The 21,848-nt window shown below is 42.7% G+C and overlaps 1 protein-coding gene across 1 annotated transcript in view; it reads left to right on the forward strand.

Annotated features, from left to right (window-relative positions):
- Nucleotides 1-8,060: 8,060 nt before the first annotated feature.
- LOC147604760 (uncharacterized) overlaps nt 8,061-21,848 on the forward strand; it is a 35,600-nt gene continuing 21,812 nt past the window's right edge. The window contains exons 1-2 of the mRNA XM_086794688.1: nt 8,061-8,799; nt 21,074-21,214. Of these exons, the coding sequence (XP_086650814.1) occupies nt 8,169-8,799; nt 21,074-21,214 (772 nt within the window). The 5' untranslated portion in view covers nt 8,061-8,168. The remainder of the gene's footprint in view (nt 8,800-21,073; nt 21,215-21,848) is intronic.

Consider the following 21,848-nt stretch of genomic DNA (forward strand, 5'->3'; position numbering starts at 1 on the left):
CATATATTATAAAGAGTTTTTTATTTCAAAAAAGCTTGAAAAAGGGATAAGAGATTTGGGAAAATTTTACTTCTCTTAGAAATTTTATTTTCCCTCTCAAATTTTTTTTTCTGGAGTCTCTTGGCTTTCTGCATTCCCGAAAAACCTTTGGCTTTCCGCTTTCCCGAAACCTTTTGGCTTTCCGAATTCCGGAAAATCTTTTGACCTTTCGGATTTCGGAAACTTTTGACCTTTCACATTTCGATTTTTTTTTGGTCTTTTCATTTTCCTGAAATTGTTGGCTTTCCGTATTCCGAGAAGACCGTCGAGAAGACCGTTGGGATTCCGAAATTTTTTGACCGTTCATATTCTAAATGTGTTCAGGGTAAATTAAAAATTTCAAAAAATTCTTAAAAATTAGTAAAAAATTAGACAAAGGTTATTTTAAATTTCTAAAAAATGTGGGGTTGGTGATTGGCATGTGGTGTGTCCATTCAAGCATCCGCGACCATTCAAACTCCTTTAAAAATATATATTTTTAACCCAAAAATTTAAAAATTCCATTAAAATTGTAAATTTTCATTGGATTTGAGAATTATCGGGCGAAATTGAAAATTTCTTGAACGATGGGATTCTCAGGAGAAATTAGGAATATTCTAGAAAATATTTTTAGAAATCTTAGAAATTGGTATTTTTAAAATATCAATGGTATTTTGGCAAATCTAATTGAATTTAAATTATGATTAAGGTTTTTAATTAAATGTTAATCCACCTCTCTCTATTAACAGAGAAGGAGAGGGTTGAGAGAGAGAAGGTTTGATTGAAAGACAAAGGTGAGAGGAGAGAGGGGAGAGGAGAGATCTCTCTCTCTCATTTTTTGGCGCACGAGGGGGGGGGGCGATCGCTGCAGGCGGTCGACGAAAAAACGCCGCCTCCCCCCCAAAAAAAATAATTTTTAAAGGTTTTTTTTAAAAAAACCTTGGTTATAAAAGGCTTTTAAAAAAAAACTTATACAAAGCCTTTTTTTTTAAAGCTTTAACATATATTACAAAGAGTTTTTTATTTCAAAAGAGCTTGAAAAAGGGATAAGAGATTTGGAAAAATTTTACTTCTCTCAGAAATTTTATTTTCCCTCTCGAATTTTTTTTTCTAGAGTCTCTTGGCTTTTTGCATTCCCGGAAAACCTTTGGCCTTCCGCTTTCCCGAAACCTTTTGGCTTTCCGATTTCTGGAAAATCTTTTGACCTTTCGGATTTCGAAAAACTTTTGACCTTTCACATTTCGAATTTTTTTTTGGTCTTTTCATTTTCCTGAAATTGTTGACTTTCCGTATTCCGGGAAGACCGTTGGGATTCCGAAATTTTTTGATCGTTCATATTCTAAATGTGTTCGGGGTAAATTAAAAATTTCAAAAAATTCTTGAAAATTAGTGAAAAATTAAACAAAGGTTATTTTAAATTTCTAGAAAATGTGGGGTTGGTGATTGGCATGTGTGTGGTGTGTCCATTCGGGCACCCGTGACCATTCAAATTCCTTTAAAAATATATATTTTTGACCTAAAAATTTAAAAAATCCATTAAAATTATAAATTTTCTTTGGATTTGGGCGAAATTGGAAATTTCCTGAACGATGGGATTCTCAGGAGAAATTAGGAATATTCTAGAAATTATTTTTAGAAATCTTAAAAATTGGTATTTTTAAAATATCAATGGTATTTTGACAAATCTAATTGCCAAAAATATCAATGGTATTTTTGGCAAATCTAATCTATTTAAAATATCAATGGTATTTTGGCAAATCTAATTGCTAAAAAGTTTCTGGAAAAATATAGGTTTGGAATGCCATAAGATAGGTTGGTGGAATTCAAAATTATCGTATTTTGAGGCCCTATTAAATTAGAAAAAACTAGAAAAAAATCGTGATAATTCTTTTTCTCGAGAATTTAATATTTTTGAGGGTTATTTAATGTTGAAGTACGTTTTCTCGTGTGCTGACATTAGATAGATGCGGGTTATTTGCATATTATTAATACGATTATACCTCGTATTAATAGTTATTTCTGTTTGGATTAATTCTAAACGATGTTTTCATGATTTTTTACCATTGTTTAGCCATTCTTTTTGGACATGTTCCATACTTTCTTCAATGATGGCTATAATTTGCGTTCAAAGTGTGTTTCACCTTTGACACTTTTCCATGATAATTTATTTTGCACTTGTTTAAGTGTGGTTTATGCTTAATTTCTTAAGCCTAAGACAAATTCTTTCATGGGTTAGTTGATCTGTTTGTTTTGGTGGATTTTATTGAATGTTTTCCAAGTTTTATATGGACTCATAAGGTTTTGCCTAGATCACTTGTGTCTAGGGGTTTTTTATTGAGTGCTACACACATGTGTTTTACTTGCTTACTTTGGAGTTTTGTTTGAATGACACTGTGTTCATATACTTCGGATTGATGAGTTGGCCACCAATTTTAATGCTCTTTTGGCATGATTAATGTCCACTAGATGGTATGCATTGATTTTTATGATCAAGTATGATTTTCATGGATTTGAGGAGCTTCTATGCTTTTATCCATGGTTTTATAAGGATCTTTTTTGATCCTTTGGATAATTTCATGTGCTTTGAAGGTAGCATTTGCCTTCGTTTTTTGCATGTAATTTTGGACTATGTTCCTTGTACTTTTGTACATATTCCAACTTGGATACCTAGGTGAGTTATTTTTCTACCCTAACCTTATTGTGTTTTGTGTAGTTATCATTATAAAGGCGCCAATAATTCAATTTCTTTTCTAATGATGTACTCAGAAAGAGTTATTCCTTGATGTGGTCTCATGTATATAGAGACAGGTTTTAGTATGTGAAAGTCTGGGATAAGGCCATCTTATTCCTTGATGTGGTCTCATGTATATAGAGACAGGTTTTAGTATGTGAAAGTCTGGGATAAGGCCATCTTATTCCTTTTATACAGGATTTAATTCATATTTCCTAGACGGCATACTAGGTAGTTTCAAATTGGTAAGGTATGTATGGGTGGTATCATGGTGGTATGGGACGCTAGTGATCCCTTGGAGTCTCTTGGCTTTCCGCATTCCCGGAAAACCTTTGGCTTTTCACTTTCTCGAAACCTTTTGGCTTTCCAAATTCCGGAAAATCTTTTGACCTTTCGGATTCCGGAAACTTTGGACCTTTCACATTTCGATTTTTTTTTGTCTTTTCATTTTCCCGAAATTGTTGGCTTTCCGTATTCCGGGAAGACCACTGGGATTCCGAAATTTTTTGACCGTTCGTATTCTAAATGTGTTCGGGGTAAATTAAAAATTTCAAAAAATTCTTGAAAATTAGTGGAAAATTAGACAAAAGTTATTTTAAATTTTTGGAAAATGTGGGGTTGGTGATTGGCATGTGGTTTGTTCATTCAGGCGCCCGTGATCATTCGAATTCTTTTAAAAATATATTTTTTGACCCAAAAATTTAAAAAATCCATTAAAATTGTAAATCTTCATTTGATTTGAGAATTTTTGGGCGGAATTGGAAATTTCCTGAACGATGGAATTCTTAGGAGAAATTAAGAATATTCTAGAAATTATTTTTAGAAATCCTAGAAATTGGTATTTTTAAAATATCAATGGTATTTTGGCAAATCTCTCGTGCTGACATTAGATAGATGCGGGTTATTCTCATATTATTAATACGATTATACCTCATATTAATAGTTTATTTCTGTTTGGATTAATTCTAAACGATGTTTTCATGATTTTTTACCATTGTTTAGCCATTCTTTTTGGACATGTTCCATACTTTCTTCAATGATGGCTATAATTTACATTCAAAGTGTGTTTCACTGGAAACACCAACATGAGCATAGCTCTACTCGACACACATGAGCCAATAAAACTTGTTACATCCAATGGTTGGAGGAGGAGATGCACAATTCAAGGAGGGGAGTGTGGGGGAAAATGCTCAAATAAGACCATTCACACATCCCTGAAAGTATTCCTCAACTTTTCATCACAAATCCTCGATGTGAATATTTTTGAATATTCATTGGTTTTTCATGTCAACTGAACCCTTCAAGAATCTATCAAAAAAGCCACTTTTCATCTCTACTTACACTAACAACTCTCTCTAACTTTATCTTACACCATATAGCTAACTTTATTTGCCGTGAAAAACCACAATGGTTTTTCACACTAGCTCAACCTCCTCGTATGAAAGGGAAAATGCTTGAGTAAGACCATTAACATACCCTTGAAAGTATTCCTCAACTTTTCATCACAAATCTTTGGTGTGAATATCTTTACATATTCACACCCGTGAAAACCCCTAACTAGTTTTTCACATATGCTGAACCCATCACTTTTCATCTCTACTTGCACTAGCAACTCTCTCTAACTTCGTCTTGCACCACATAACTAACTATTATTTGTCGTGACTTTCTCCAACAAAATCACTGGGTGAAAACCCACCCTAGTTTTTCATGCCTAAAAATTTTCTAACATCTCATCTCTTCTTAACTTCATTCCTTTAAAATTATCACCAGTATAACTAACATGCATCAAATTTGTTAAATAGGAACCATTTTTCTGGTGTGAATATCTCCTCATATTCATGGCCATGAAAAACTAGTCAAGCTTTTCATGGCCATGAAAAGCTAGTCAAGCTTTTCATGTCAGAAAAATTGTTTAGAACATGTTCTCAAAAGCTAACTAAATCATACTAACAAGTTCTCAATGTCAATCACTAATCATATGTTCTCAAAGGCAAGTGAACCATACTAATAATTCTCAATGTCACAATCACTAACATTTTTTAGGTGTGAATATCTTAGATATTCACGACCATGAAAAACCAAGTTCTCAAAGGCAAGTGAACCATACTAATAATTCTCAATGTCACAATCACTAACATTTTTTAGGTGTGAATATCTTAGATATTCACGACCATGAAAAACCAAACTAGTTTTTCACATCACTAAAAGTTCTTACAAAAGGTTCCCAAGCACTTAATCCATACTCCACATGCATCTCTAAACTATTCTAACTTTATTTTAATAACAATTGCTAACCTTTTTTTGTGTGAATACCTCCAGGTATTCACGTTCATGCATGCTTGCCAAAAACCAATCCATAGTAGCTTAGTGTATCCAGAGAGCAGCACTAACTTCTGCATATCACATTAACATAGTAACCAAAAAAAGGGGACATGGCATACGAGGCAACGAGGAGTTCCCTATAAGTGATTTCTAATGTTACAAGATGGCTCCTCCCATGAAGGAGTACAAGGATTCAAATTATGCATCCTCGGAACCCAAAGCTTCTATAAAAACCAACACTATCCCAACAAAGAAGAAGGCTAAGAAGAAAGTCTCTCGAGCTTAGAAGCTCACCCACCTTTGCCCTTACTGGAGGAATGTAGCAGGCACAATTATCAATAGGGAAATGCTGACACCTAAGGGAAAATTCTCCTTCTAGTACCACTCCTTTTTGGAATGCCTACTATTTTTAGAAACCCTAGAAGAGAAGGCAAAGTTACAAGCCATTGGGTTGGATTAATATGCAAAGCAATTGCCTAAGATAATCAATGCCTACTATTTTTAGAAACCCTAGAAGAGAAGGCAAAGTTACAAGCCATTGGGTTGGATTAATATGCAAAGCAATTGCCTAAGATAATCAATGCCTCATGCTATGCTAGAATTTATAAAGGCCCATGACAAGAGAACCAAGACTGGGAAGCCACTATGCTAGACGGTAGCACAAGGAGAGTAATGATTTAGGAAAGATGATATCTGATAGGCAATGCAATTGCCCCCGACCACACTCGCACCCACTGTGTGGAAAAGGACTTGCATTTTGACACTATGCTCAAGGAGAGAGAGTGTTCAACAACAATGAGATAGAGTATGCTAAAAGTAGATGAATTGAGTGGAAGAGCAGTGCCAAATGATTATAAGGATTAAACCAGTAACATGATTGATCTCCATAAATTGCACAGTATGAACTTGAAGAATGACTGGGCATAGTACCTATGCAAGGAGCTCTACACCTATCTACCACAACATTAGAACAAAGTAGTCAACTTGTACCTCCTCACACCAAGGCGCTCAGCCACATTACATGTACACCGATCCCCACGTAAGAAGAAGTCCTTTATAGAGCCAACAAAAGTAACCCAGGAGGATGTCTTGGGGGATTTGGAGGAAGCGGATGTGCTGATTGCCACTACAAAGAAAATCTTGGCGAGCATGGAGCAAGAGAAGAAGATGAGGTAGGTTAAATCGAAGACCCACCAATGGTGCGAGATGGGGTGCAGGTGGAGTGGAGGCAGGGATATGCAATCAAGAATTGCTTCTTCAGTTTCACTAAAGTGTGAGGTCTTGATAAATGTGAATATGGGGTTGGAAAGAGAACATGTGAAGTTTTTGGTGTCCACTAAGGAGAGGAGTGAATTATAAGGTTACCTTGTCGGTGTTTCTATCTTAAACTTGTGAAGACTTTATAGGTAGGACTTGTTGTAGTGATAGATTCATTCTTTCTGTAAGCACCTCTACTACCTAAATCTTCGACATTCGGGGTTAGATTTGGAGAGGCACATGTTCCTTCTTTAGTAAGCATGAGATTTTCCACCCTCTATATGCACTACGTTGTAGGGTCAAAACGTAATGGTTTTCTTTTGTGGTTTTTTTTTTAAATTTTGGATATGTGGAATTTTTGCTTATTTGCGGGCAAATGTTGGATGTGGTAGGTAAATTGACTTACACTCCAATGGTCATGCCCAAGGTGTGTGTCTAATTTTGGGGCTTTTAAGAAGACACTATTGATATTATGAATCTTATTTTGTTTACACATATGGATTATAAACATTTCTCTAAGAATTTGTGTTGTTAAGATGAGTTGTTGCGTTGCTTGGAGGTTTTTGCTCGTAAAATGCTCGTGCCTCCCAATTGAAGTGTAGTAGCCATGAGAGAGAGAGAGAGAGAGTGTTTGAGGATAAGTCGTAAAAGAAGACCATTTGCTATAGCACAAAGTAGCAAGAAGACCATTTTCTCTGGCACATAACATGATTTTTGTTGTTTATAACCTAGGTGCCACAATAAAGTTGCGTTGCTCGGCAACTTGTCAAGTGCAACACACCTAATGCCACATATACAAACTTTGGGCTTTATAAATGTTTTGCTTGGGAGTGACACCACAATCCATTATGTTGTAATGTGTGATAACGTGACAAGGTGCCACAACATTGATGATGAGCCTAGGCTATCACAAACTTTGTGATGATGTGGCAAGGTGCCATGAGCCTTTATTGATGATGTGGCATCTTATCAAAACATCACAACGTGTAGTTGCTTTTGTTAAAAGTATTTTGTTTCTTAGCTTCCAGACTTGAGCTACACTGGGCCCCCTCAAACATTCTTTGAAGAGGTATGGGCTAGGGTTTGGGAAAAGATAGGTTTGTTTTAACATGGAGTTGATTCAAATGTTTAAAACTCCTATTTTTTGGGAACATAGAATAAGTATATAAAGATCTTAACAGAAGTTATATACAAGAACCGACCGTACCACTTTCTTCACTATTCAACAAACTGCATAGTAAGTCCCATCTCTCAGCTTCCCAAACAAAGAAAGATTGCTCCAAAGGTCAATTTCTATGTGAAGTGATTGGAAGGGTATACTACAATTTTCACAAATGATTTTTTATAGACTCAGTGGTACAACCTTTTGGAGTTTGTTCCTCCATACACTGCCCTTTTGTCCAAACCTTCACCACTGGTCTCCTGCCCATGGGGTTCTCGATGAAGGCTACAAAGGTGTATATCGGTTGCTTCTCCTTCAAATACCATCTATTGGTCTTTGGCCCAAACTTGGGAGGTCTTGCCCTTTTTAAAACTCCTCCTTAAAATGATAGGAGAAGGAAAAAATAACCTCAAAGTTATCAAGTTAGTGAAAGTATGACAAAATATGATTTATAAAATTATGATCTCCTTTTTAGAATGACAAAATATTTTCATAATCTCCTTTTTAAAATGACAAAATATTTTTATAAAATTATGAAAACCATGGATTCAAGTGTGGTTTAAAAGGGTTGCCGGAACGCCACTCGTATTGTGAGCATTCCTCGCCTGTTGTAGCTCATTCTGAAAACTCAAAAGAATTGGAGATCACGCATTTCTGGACAGAACCGCCATCGGCGTCATGTTATCACAAGGTCACACACAGCGAACGACTCCTTGCATTAGGGTTAGGGTTTCTCAATCTGAGATTTCTCAGCAACACAGCACGTTTCCACAATTGAGTGTTTTGCAGCCTAGGATTTTACAGAAGCAGAGCACGCCTCTGCAGTTTAGGAATCGGATTTCGCAGGAACAGTGCAGGTTTCTTCAGTTTAGGGTCAGAATACCGCAAACTAGGCTTTCTCAGGTCGGCAGCTGGAGATCCAGGTATGATCCGACTTTCCCAGTTGTAAGATTGGGATTGGAAGGGTCGCCCATGCCTGATGCTGCACACAAGCAGCTCCATGGCCGGATCAACAACAGGCCTCTTCAGTTTAGGGTTAGAGCACGGCAAACTAGGGTTTCTCATGTCGGCTGCTTGAGATCCAGGCGTGATCTGGCTTTCCCAGTTGTAAGATTGGGCTTGGAAGGATTTCCCTTGTTTGATGCTGCACACAAGCAACTGCATGGCGATCTCATCAGTTCTTCCGCAACAAACTTTGTGCAGAATGTAGCTGCAGGAAAAAATGGAGCTATGGAGACCAGCCTTGCAGAGGCCACGGATCATCAGAATCTTCTAGGCAAGGATGCATCCATAGAAACATCAATTCCTGGTGGGTATCCGATCAGCGTTCACAGAAAATTCTCTCATTTAAACTTGTTTGGTTTTCAAGAAATGATGAATTCATAGCCAGAATGTATGAACTTCGGATAGAGATTTGAGTTTCTTCAAGAAATGACGAATTCCCTAATGACATTCCATGTATCATGCATCATTTTATGAGTTTCATCTAGGAGGATTTCCTTCGAGTTGGGTCTGTATGTATGTACAAGTTAAAAGAGAGTGTATTTAATCCCAAATATCCTTATTAGTTTTGCATGTGATAAACAAATGATGAATGGTTTCACTTCTCTGTTGCATCTTTTGCATTTCCTAGCCCCCCCCCCCCCCCCCCCTCTTCTAATGATGGCCTGCATATCAACCTTAACACCAGATGGAAACAAATGCTGGATCCCAAACTGTGGGTTGCCACATTCTCTCATCTGGTCAGAGAGTATCCTTGAAAAGAAGAGTTGTCTTATGTGATTGATTATGCATCATGCTGTCAAAGACCACTGGGGGACTGGAACGGGCAGGAGTTTTCTTTTGCTTTACCCATCTGAAATCTCCCAGGAAAAAAGGGATCTTTCTTAATAAGGAAAGGACAGTAATCTTTCCCTCTTCAATGATATCTATCTTTGTCAAACATACTGAAGCCATACATCTCCTACAATTCTTGGCTGAGTCTACCCTGCATCTTCAGAGGTTTGACAGAAACTTAGTACGAAGGCCTTTGTGTGAATATATGCTCTTATGTATGTGTGTGTGTGGAGTGCGTGTGTGAGAGCATATCTTGATATAGAGTTAACACCCACTATTGGGCACACGGAGGTAGCTGCAGCGTAGTGTAACGCACAACAGTAAGAAAACACAGGCTGCAGCAGCATCAAAACACAGCTGTCAGCCATGATGATGCTGTTTAGAAAACGTAGGTTGGTCAATCAACACACAGATGATACACAGATGGCTAGAAGATGGTCAATCAACAGCAAACCCTAAAACGCAGATAGAAACACGAAAGTGCAGAAATTGGGAAAATAGCATGAACCATATGAATGGGTTCTGAAACCACCATGTTGGTATTCACAAGATCTGGAGCTCAAGCTATGGACTATGGAAGATTGCCCATGATGTGGGTGTTAGGAGAGATGAGGGTTCAAGGAGAGAGAGGAAGCTCAATCTTTGACAACGGTAAAGAGAGAGAGAGAGAGAGATGTTGCACAACTCAAATGAAATTCTTATTGTCATAAGAACTTCCCAAGTACATGCTTTTATAGGCATTAAGCCTCATCTTTTGACCTACGCCTTAATCAGGGCTGTTCACACTTCTAGAGGGTGTTCACACCAAAATCCCAATTGTTCAACAATGGGAGAAACTTCTGACCAAATCCCTTCAAATTCAACCCAGGCATAGGCTTTTTTGTGTGTGCACACACCCCCCACACATGCTCGCATGTACGCGCACATGCACGCATGTGCACATTGTTCACCCTGTGCCAAGTGCCCAGCCTTATATCCCATCTTATGGATTACCCTCGCCAGGTCCTACACCTGTTGCGGGTATTAGTGGTTGTGACATGCGGAAGCTTGAAGATAGAATTATAATTTGATAAGGAATATTAGCACCTTGGTTCTTGACGATTGCACAATGTAGTAGAGATAAGAGTGCGCGAGAAAGAAGAAAGAAAGAAAGCTGTATTAACGTCTACTAGAGGCCGAACTCGACCTATGAGACAAATCAATGTACAACTGTCAATGTCTTCTGGATGTCTAGAAAAAAAAGGGACAAAAGAGAGAAAGAAAGAAAGATATATTAATGTCTGCGAAAGGCCAAAGTGGCATATGAGACCAAAACATAGTACACTGCTGATGGTGTCTCATCAAAAGTAAGACAAAAAGGACTAAAAAGTCCTAAAACAGTCCTAAACAGCTATGAAAGGAAAAAACTCCTACTGAGGTACAACAAAAGTGTATAATATCGACAACTAGCATAAGACTAGTGTAATCTGCTCATCTCAGTATCTCTCTCATGGGGTGTTGTAAGATAGAGAAACCGAAGTGGCAGGGCAGCTGTCTCTTGTGGCGGGTGATAATGGCTCTAATCCACCAGTGCTGAAGCGTCCGTGGACGAGGTCCTGGTAAGCATGGGCGTCTCGGTCGACAAAGTGCTATGGCTCTGTCAAGGGTGACTCCTCCTGAAGGACGTCTATGGGACGTCTGGCTTGCCGATCCTCTCGATGGTGTCTGAGCTCCAATAAGAAAAGCCCCAAACACCTCTAATCCTCAAACTCCATCACATGTCATAATGGTCCAAAACCCTCTCGGAAGAGACACTAGTATCTCCCTCGTATCTCATAGTACATAGTATATCGGCATATGTAGTGCTCCTCTGACTCCACTTCCTGGTGACATAGCTGACAAATGCGGTCTTCTAGCTTCATCCCCTCGTATCTGCCAGTCTCTATCCTCAGTTGAAGTGATGAAGTGCGGATCTGTCCAATGGCACTGCGAATGCCATGTGAGAGATGGGTGTCCATGTATGTAGACCGTGTCACAAAGCCATATGGGGAGAGATGTAGAAAATGGTCCCGATAGTGGGCCATCTTCGTGCCTAGTGGTAGGGGGGGGGGCTGGACCATGTCCTTTCTACATCTAGCCTCACGATGTCCATCCTGATCACCCTATTCTGCTAAGAGCGACTAAGGTCCAAGAAGGGGCAGTCCAGGCTGTAATCATATGGAGGGAGTGCATCAATCGTCATGCCATGTAATCTCAGCCAGGTACACATCTGGGTGTACCAACATCGTGTATCGCCGTCTGTTGCTAACTGCCTGGAAGAGATAAGTGCTAGGTGTGGGTATCTCTGTCTGGGGAGCTCCCATATCCTCTGCAAAAATGTCACTGATTGGAACAAGGCTTCGGTAACCATTGGTGCGGCTCCTATCTTTGCTCTGACAATCTCATGAGGTACCGATGGTTTGCTCCGAATCATGCGTGCGATCATAGTCACCAGTGGTTTCTCTAGTACTTGCCATCCATCATAGAAATCTCTCTCTCGTCCGACCTGGATGACAAGCGGCTCCCTCCTCGTGTGGTAGAGGTTGGGTCCCCATATGGGTGAGCCATATAAGAGTGTAGGTGTGACTAATGTGTCAAACAACCAGAGTTTGGTGCACGGCTCCTGAAACTGAATGTAGGCACATTGTCTCTCTAGTGCCCCTAGGGCTGCATATCCACGTGCCGATCTAGCCTCTGCTGCCTACCTCATAGAGAACTACATAGAGAACTGTGGTCCACTGAATGTGACTCCCAGGTACACATGATCTGGTGTACTCCACCGATTCACCTCTAAAAGTGAACTGATGGTCGGATCTAGTCACCCAGGCCTGTGCGGTATTGAAGACCATAATCTTAGTCTTCCCAAGGTTCACTTCTGTGAGGTCCTTATTTGCACAAAACGATTGCAAAGCATCCAAATGTTGTTGCAAACCCTCAAGGGAGTCTGTAATAAGTACAATGTCATCGGCATATAGTAGTATGGGTAACCAAACCCCTGCCAGATTGGCCCCCTGCCCCCCCATCTTGTCAATGTAGTCAGATATCTCATCAATGTAAAGTCCAAAAAGGGTGGGTGACAGTGGGCATGGTGTTTAGGGCTGAAAGAAGATTCTCAGAGCTTCCGCATGTAACAAAGAAGGCATGGGGACAAGGAAGCAAAGAGAAAAAGGCAAAAGAAAAAGCTTGATTAGCTTTTCGCTAAAAGCAGGGCCTCCTCAAGTATAAAAGAAGCTTGAACCCCTCTCTTGAAACATCATGGATCATCAAGATCATTGAAGGAGCTTGGAGTCATTGAAGGAGTTTTGAGGATCATCTACTTTATCTTCATCATTAAGATTGTGGAGGTGTGTGAGAAGATTATCTTCATCATCAACATTGTTGCTTGTACTTTGAAGTTTGTATACCTGTGCCACCAACCACCGCCGTGTGCCGCTGGTTCCGCCGCCACCGCTCAGCTTGGCCACCACTGTCTCCGCCTGGTTTCTCTGCCGTCGTCGCCTTTGTCTGCCACTTGCTCCGCCCAAAAGCCGCCTCGTAGTGCCTACTCCGCTTTGTGCCACCTGTGAGCGCTGCCCTACCCAGTAGCCGCCACCGCTGGTGTTAGCACCGTTGTCGCCTGTTCTTTAGTCGCCACCGCTACCGCCTGTTCTTTAGTCGCCACCGCGACCGCCTTGAGCAGCTCAGCTAGCCTCTTCCTCCGAAATCCCCAGATGGAGGGGATTACCAGTCAAGTGCCACATATATCCGATGCTTCGGTGATCGCTTTATCGAGATTCTTTTCCAGATTGGGTATTGAGGTTCCCTTGGATATCTGTGAGACTTGGACATTGGATTTGAACTTGGACATTGATTTGGACTTGGATTTGGATTTGGATTCATTGGACTTGGAATCATTGGATTTGGATATTGGATGTGGTACTAGCCTAGTGAGAGATACTTGTGGGTCATCCCCGTGGTGTGCTCGGCATCAGAGATCTTGTGCCTCGACATCGACGACAACTTGGATATCCTACATCAACATATCTGTTTGTTTTGTATTCATTGATTGTATTGATCTTGGCCAGTGTGCCCGTGGATTGTTCCTGAATAAATTCCTGAAAGGGGGCGGTGCTTGTTCCCCACTCAGTGTGGTGTACTAAGCAAGATCCCTATTGCCTTCTCTCTCTCTCCCCTCTCTCTATATCTTTATCTCTTGGACACGTGGTGGAGTCTGTCACTGCACGTCCCGTTGGGCTTACATGATCCAAAGTACAGAATGACGTGCCGAAGCCTGCCTGCCTTGATGCTCTGTGCCCATGTCTTTTTGCTAGTGTGTTGAGCTCAATCTCAAGTACTGACCCATAAAGTTGTTAGCAGTCATCTCCTGTTTGTATATTTACGCCAAGGCCTCTGTTGTGGCCGTGCCCGCCCAATTTAGGTGTTTTCTCATTTTTCCCCACTCTCCATATTTTTTCCCTATTTTTTCTGGTGTGGGAGGCCGTCCTGTGCCTGTCGGCTGCTCCTGATGATGGCCGACTGGACTTTGCTGCTCCCGACTTTCCTCTGCTGTTGGCCAACTGAGAGTTGCTGGTCGACTGGAGGAGGGAGCAGGTCGTGGGCCTTTGCTGGCTGTCTGTATGCTGGCTGACCAGCAGCATGGGGCCATATATAATGGCCCCTTGCCCCCCACACATCTCAATCTTGTATCTGGGATTTTCTTGTGTATATAGCAGAGTTATACGCTTCTCTCTCTCTCTCTCTCTCTCTCTCTCTCTCTCTCTCTCTCTCTGCGTTTTTGGTCTCATAGGTCATTATGGCCTTTTGAAGACGTTAATATAACATTTCATTTCATTTCATTTCTCTCTCTTCTCTGCGTTTTTTCTGCTGTGCACTTGCTCTAGTGTTTTCAGATCTTGTCTTCATCTCCGCTGCATATTCTGACATGGTATTAGAGCTCTAGGCTCTTGGAAGATCTTGGGAACTGTGTGAGCAAGAGGGGGGCTGTTTGTGTTGCTGATTGGAGGACTGTTTCGAGCCGTACGGGAAGAGGAGAAGCAAGCGAAAGGCGGGCTGATTTGCTGGATATGTTAGAAGTCATCTCCTATCTATTTTTATACACCAGGGCCTTTGTTGTGGGTGTGCCCGCCCTTATGAGGTGTTTTCTCATTTTTCCCCACTCTCCGTATTTTTCCCCTATTTTTTCCCATTTTTTCTGTGGCTTGGGAGGTAGCCCTGAGTTGGCAGGAGGATCCAGTTGCTGGCCGACTACATCAGCATGTGTGTGTTCCCATTCTGGAGCTGGCCGACTGAACTGGACAGGTCGTGGACCCTCAGTGCTGGCTGACTGCTATTGCAGGTCGTGGATGTCCAGTCGGCTGCCTCACAACTGGCCGACTGGCTGCATATGCTGGTCCTGGAGATTCATGACCAGTCGGCTGCCTGTAGCACAGGCCGACTGGTATATGGGGCCATATAAATAGGCCCCCAGTCCCCCATTCCATTTTGTACTATTTCCGGGATCTTCTTGTGTATATAGAGTAGAGTTACACGCCTCTATCTCTCACACTCTTGTGCTGTGATTTTCTGCACTGCGTTTTGCTCGTGTTCCCAGATCTGGTCATCATCTCCGCTGCGTATTCTGACATGGTATCAGAGCCCTAGGCTCGTGATAAATCTTGGGAGTTTTTCTGAGCAAAGAGGGGGAGCGTTAGGTTGTTGATTGGTGGACTGTTTTGGACTGTTCGGGAAGAGAAGTTGCAAGAGGAAGGCGGGCTAAGGTGCTGGACAGCCACTTGCAGGTTTTACAGATTTTTTTTCCCACCCACCCACCCTTTCAGTTTACTCCCCACGATGGCAGATTTACTAGAGATGGCTGAGAAGCATGTGAGGATCCCGACACTCCCCACGTTCCCGGTGGACCGTCAGTTGGACGGAAGCAACTACGGCATATGGAAGGTTATGATGGAATCTGTCCTGGAGTCTTACGACCTCGTAGATTTCGTCGTTGTTGGGGTTCCACGGCCGGAAGTAGAGGAAGGGGAGTTACTATCGATCCGAAAGGACCGGGAGGCTCAAACAGAGATGTGGGATCGTGTCAACGCCAGGATCCGTTCGTTTATCTTTCTCAACTGCACACCGCAGGTAATCAATCATGTAAAGCATATGACGCTGGCTAGAGGTATATGGCAGCATTTGGCCTCTCTTTACAACAGGGTATCGCCCATGAAGAGGATTTCCTTGGAAGTACAGATGTGGGTTATGAACCCTGCAAAGTTGTCGACGATGCAGGAGCATATTAACAAGCTGCAGGCTCTTCAGCAGGAAGTTCTTCAGGCTGGGAAGGAGATATCGTCAGAGGACATGGCCATAACGTTGCTGTCACACTTGCCCTCTCAATACTGAGCATTTTACTCGTCTTTGATTATCAGTGGCAGGCTCAGCACCATCACGTGGGAGGAGCTTGTGTCCATGGTCTTGGACCAGGAGGAACGATTCACGAACCCTCCTCAGGGTGGAGGTTCGGAGGCCTTAACTGGCCAACAGTCAAAAGGCCGTAACATGGGCAAAGGGAAGGCTTCGGAGAAGTCTTCTGAGAAGAAGTCCGTTACTGACTGCGAGAAACTAAAGGCAGAGAGGACCTGTAATGATTGTGGCGAGAAAGGCCACTATTGGAGGCAGTGTCCCAAGCGAAAGACCGAGAAGGGTGAAGATTCCTCAACAGCAATCATGAAGACTCCGGCTTTTGTGCACCTGGAGGTGGTGGACACCGTTGTTTCCTTTTCTTCAGGTAGGGAGGAGATTGGAGGACTCTGTGCAACGGATACTCGGGAGTGGATTCTAGACAGTGGTGCTTCCAGGCACATGACTCCTTCCCGCTCTGGTTTCCAGGATCTCTGTAAGTATTCTGGTCACATTCTTACTGGGGATACATCCACTATCCCAGTTCACAGTGAGGGAAGGATGGAGATAGTTCCTGATGGCAGAGGGGGGAAGCACTCCTCCGAGGTGTTGTATGTTCCGTCACTTGGTTTTCATCTGTTGTCAGTGCATCAGGTTTGCAAGACTGGCGTACGGGTGGAGTTTGATGAGCATTTTGTTGCTCTCCGGGACAAAGCAACAGGCCAGGTGGTTTGGAAAGGCGGAGTGGAGAATGGAGTTTACAAGCTTTCAGCACTCTCTCTCCCAGGTCCTCAGATTTGTGTTGTGGCAGTCTGGTAATGGCCACTTAAGTGTGGATACGTTGCAGGCGCAGGCTTTCCGAGACCAGATGCTGGATAGCTTGCCAGTAGATGGCTGCAGTTGGCAGGAACTCTCCAGTACTGATGTTGGTAGTTCTTGTGTTCGTCAGTCAGAGGAAACTGAACAAGTAACTTATGCTCTGATGTCTCGTAGTATTCGGGACAAAGAACCTGCAGTAGATGAGGATGTTCTTTCCACGGGGACCTTTCGGAAAGCCAGGCAGGTGGTAGTTGATTACGTGCAGAAGGAGGTGCATACTCTAGGCTTTGTGGTTCCGGATTTAGAGGGGGTGGTTGACAGGTTTCAAAAGGCCTTGCGTGGTCTTGATCAGGTTTACAAGACTTGTTTTTGCACCGTAACAGGTGTTGATCCTTGTGAGCAGTGTGATGCCTCTTTGACTCAGAAGCAGAATGGTTCATTGATCTGGTTGATGGACACCAAATTGGAAGGGAGCTTCCTGATGAGGCAGTTGAGCTCATGGTTGCGGATGACTCTTTGGGAGGCAGGATTGCATTTCCTGTGGTTTCTGCGACATGCGAAGGATCATGGACTCTTGTACACAGGAGGGGGATTGTTGGATGGATTCCATAAAAGAAACTCGATATGGAGCACGAGTAGGTGGAGCACTGCCAGGAAGGATATCAATAGCATGGTCGACTGGTCGCCGAGGTGGGAGAACCGTAGGAAGCTCCTGAGGAAAAAGATCCAAGTATGGAGCAAAGAAAGGTTGCCTGAGGTACATCACCTTTGTATCTATGTCCTCGGGAGGATCGTTGGCTGAATAGACCATTAAAAGTATTGAGGAACAACCACTCTTGCGGACCCACCGTTTCACTTGAAGAGCTGAAAGGGTTGGTGTAAAAGGTTGGTCTCAGATTCCTTGGAGTGTCACAAGCATATCATTTTGAGCAAATTGTATGGAATGGTTCCGGAAACTGATTAGGGGATCATATTGATACAACCATTCTTGACCAAGGATCGTATCATAATGTGCCAAATTCATGACTTGGAAATCCAATTTGTCACGATAGTGCTGAATTCGAAAGGAGAGGTGTTTGGCAACGGTGTTACACAAGGATGTGAAACCATCGGCAAGCTCTACTTCATAAACAACAGCGCTTGGAGAAGTCCGAATCTTCAATCTGTGAGTCAAGGTGGTTCCCACAAAGTTATGAGAACACCCACTGTCAATGAGCACCTGAATAGGGTGACTGGAGATAGAGCCTTGAAGAACCAAAACCTGAGTAGACCGCTGGGACAATGGTGAAGAGGCAGCTTGTGCTGTGGCAGTAGCGGTAATCACTGAAGCATGTGCAATAATAGCATGGTGATTAACTGCACGTTTTTCTTTTTCAGCAACTAGGGGTTTCTTCTCGGAAGTGGAGGGTTCAACATTAGAATTCTGTCGATGGGTTGGGGCACTCAAGCCAACGATGAGGTCCATTACAAATTGTGCACAATCCTGTCTTTTGTTGATCCCGTCCAGAAGGAACAGTGGAAGGACGAGGATTGCGAGATTGGTCACGTCCTTGGTTCCGTCCACGATCTGAACTACGTGGTTGGAAGGATTGAGAACGTCGGAACCGAAAAGAGGACGATCCTTCTGATCGGCGAGGGTGTTGAGAATTATTCCATTGGGGATTAGGCCGGGAGGTAGAAGTACCAGAAGATTCTCTGCGACTATCTCGGTTCATACGAGATCCATTCGCTTTTTGAAAGTCATTAGCTCGACTGGAAGAGGCCGAATTTCGAGAATTAATGTTTGCAACGCACTCGGCGTATCGTATGGCATCGACAAGATCGACAGGGTTATATTTCTGAACATCGGCACATAGTGTGGGGTTAAGACCTTCAACGAAGGCATGAAGTTCATCTGCTAGGGACAGAGTCAATCTCCAGTATCAAGTTGGTGAACTGGGAGATATAAGAGGCCAAGGAACCAGTTTGGTCCAAATGGCATAAGCGAGTACGGGCTTGGAAATCCGCATTGGCAGGTATGAACTGCTTACGGAGGACTCGCTCGAATTTTTCCCACGTTGTAACTAATTTTTCGGTGTGCTGTCGTCGTTGCCACCTCAATAAAGCAATGTCTTTGAGGAGGGATACCGCAAAAATCACCTTTTTGGAATCAGAAAGGGTCATGGTTTCAAAGTATAATTGCAGTTTGTAGAGCCATTGGTCTAAGATGCACTTATTGCGTTGACCACCATAAGAGTCAGGGGGTTTAATTTCCAATTTCTTTGTTTTACTGGCTTGTAAAAGACAGAGTTTTAAGGTCGTCGCCTTCTACCTCGGAAGGAATGACGTCTGCGACTGCTGGTACTGTTGTTGCTGAAACATCTGCTCTGCTGGTACGGAACTCGTGTAGGAGTGGCGATCCGTGTGGAGCTGCTGGATCTGCGAAGCCAAGGATGCCATAGATTCGTGGAGTTGCTGTTGGAACTGCTGTTGAAGTTGCTGCAAAGCTGGCTGGCATTCCGGAGGGGCTAGTATGTCAACAGGTTCTGCCATGAGAGAAGATGTTGATGTAGAGGCTTCAGGGTGATGAGGCTCTGGGGGGTTTTGCTGTTGGTGACGCCGCTGGGCTCTAGTAAGAACCATTGGGTGTAGGGTGCGGCATATGGAAATCCCGAGGAGAGGCTACGTACTGGTGAAGCGGCTATAGACCATCCAGTATAGTAAGGGTGATCCTCTAGGACTGGGCTTGCACGAGAGTCTGCTCTACTGGAGAAGAAGGTACAGGGGTAGGGGCAGCTACTGGTGTCAAGGGTGTATATTCTGGTGTAGAGGGGCGCACCGTGAATGAAGATGGAGAAACGTCCTCAGAATAGGTACAATATTCATGAAAAATGATGCTACACTCGGAGAGGATAGCGCCTAGATAAGGATGACGCCTGAGTATAAAACAGTAATGATCCAGATCTTGTGCAGAAGTACGAACACGGGTCACCCACACGTCGAATTCTCGGAGGTGAGAAGTCGGTGTGGCTATCTGAATACGGTAATGAGTGGGCTGGAAAAAAGGGGGCACACTTACTGGAACAGGGGTTGAGACCGGTGGAGAAACACGAGTAAGAGAGGGCACTATGGACTGAGGGTGTATCCTGTAAATAACTGAAATCATAGGTGTCCTCTGCCATAAGCCGTCGGAGAAGAGGGTAATGTGTGTCCACGTGATCTGAGAGGTGCCCTTGAACCCGTAAAAAGTGATATTGGCCCCGGAGGAGTGGAGAGCCCGCAAAAGAATGAAATGGCGGGTTTCTGATATGTTAAAACTCCACATTATGTGAGATGTTTATGCCCAAGAAAATGGAAAAATCACACCTGAAGGAGATTGCCATAATGAATGTTGTTGCTGTAGAAGAAGCACCAAGGAGATGGTGACCGGCAATCCAACAGAAATCAGCAAGCGGTTGGTCCAAACAACGAGAGGAGACAGCAAGCAGCAAACGATGAAGAGGGCTGAGGAGTATTGAATCCGTGGAAAGAGAGGTGGCTGCAGACTGGTGCACTGAAGGCGTGTGCACCCTAGGGTGGCGGCGGGTGCAGGCTGAAAACGGCCCGAACAACTGGCGCCGATTTGAAGGAGCCCGTAAGTTGTTTTTTTTTTGAGTTTTGTTTGTATACGTGGCAATTAAAGCCTTAGAGGCATAACCTTTGGGTGAGGTTATGGTGTGGGTTTGCCTTGTTTTTTTAATTAAAAAAATCAGCAAAGCAATCGTGCGCTTCTCAATGGCCGGCAGTCGACTAGAGGAATTTCCACGAAGGGGTGCGACTACTCATGGGAGGGGTGCCTGTTCATGAAAGGGTGCTGGCTGAAGAGCTAAGCCTCCTGGATTGAAGGGTTGCTTCTTGTCTTGCCTTTATTCAAGAGTTTCCTGCATATGGCTGGCCCAAAATTAATCAGCAAAAATTGGGAGTTTGGGGCTGAATTTGATGGGACATTCTCTCCTGCTCTTCCATTCAACACTGGCTACACCCAATTTTAGGGTTTGGGCGGACTGATTTTAGTGTTAGGGTTCCAACCCAAAGCCAAACCTTCACTCTTTTCCTTATGATGAAACTATTCTTGTGCATTTCACCATTGAATATGATGCGTAATTGGCAACGTTGGATATGATAATTCAAAGGTATAGGGTGAAGGCCGAGAAAATTGAACAACAGTTACCTTACCGTGCTCTCTCTGTGCTTTATGAGTCAGGAATGGAGCTTTACAATATGAACTCATCCTTTAGGATGCAAAAATATGCTGTTATCTGAGGGCAGCAGAGGTCTTATGTGGATTGTTGAACTCTTATGTTTTGCCATTAGTGCAAGCACCACTGAACTTCTTGAAGTTTTGGGTTTTACATTTTAGTGTGGCCTGAAAATTATTTCCCCAATGATGACTTGCACAATTTTTTTTCGTCTGGTTTTTGTCGTAAACTTTGATTACTATAAAAGTGTGACGTTTTTTATGAGTTAGGGATATGCCGAAAACTTGCTTTGATAGAGTATGTCTTTTTTTAAAGGTATAATATGCCCTCCGGTGACAACTGTTGGGAAGTCGACAAACATAGTGTGGCAAGAGTGCATGGTCAAAAAGGAAGAAAGGCAGAAACTTATTGGACAGAAGGGCTGTGTGATCTGGATCACGGGACTGAGTGGATCAGGTAAGCCACCTTTTTTTGACCTGCACTCACAGTTTTGGCATAAAAAATGTGTTTAGTTCTAACTGAAGTTTCTCTAAAAATACACCGTTGGTCATGTTATTTTATATATTTATCTATTTCTAGTGTCCATATTACATGCATATCTTAAGGATGGTCTGCTGACTTTTGACTTGCATTATGTTTTACTTGGCATTTTTAGTTGGTTGAGTTTTGTGCATAGTTATGGAAAACGTCCGTAGTGCGGGGTCTCCAGGCAGAAATTTCCGTTTTGGGGGGGCTTTGGACCTGAAATGCATTGCAGTGTTTCAGCTGATCCTCATATCCCCTATGCTTTTTTGGCCGTGTTTCAGCCGTTTCCCGTTTGCCAATTCGGGCGGTTCCCTGACAACAACTGGCGTGTCCCCTTTGCATCCCCAATTCAGGTCCTTAGGTCAAACGACTTATGGTAGCTGCTCTTGAAATCAATTCGGCTAAAGCAAGCTGCACCTTCCAGCTTGTCAAGAACGTCATCGATGCGTGGAATAGGAAATCTGTTCTTTATGAAACCGGCCCCTGGTAGAAACCAAAGTGTGGTAGACTAGCAGTCACCCAAACACAGTTGTAATCCAATAAATAAGACAAATAAAAGGGAGCT

Source organism: Cibotium barometz, chromosome 61, assembly GCF_041138505.1.
Source record: "Cibotium barometz isolate CiBa-2024 chromosome 61, ASM4113850v1, whole genome shotgun sequence".
Classification (NCBI taxonomy): domain Eukaryota; kingdom Viridiplantae; phylum Streptophyta; class Polypodiopsida; order Cyatheales; family Cibotiaceae; genus Cibotium; species Cibotium barometz.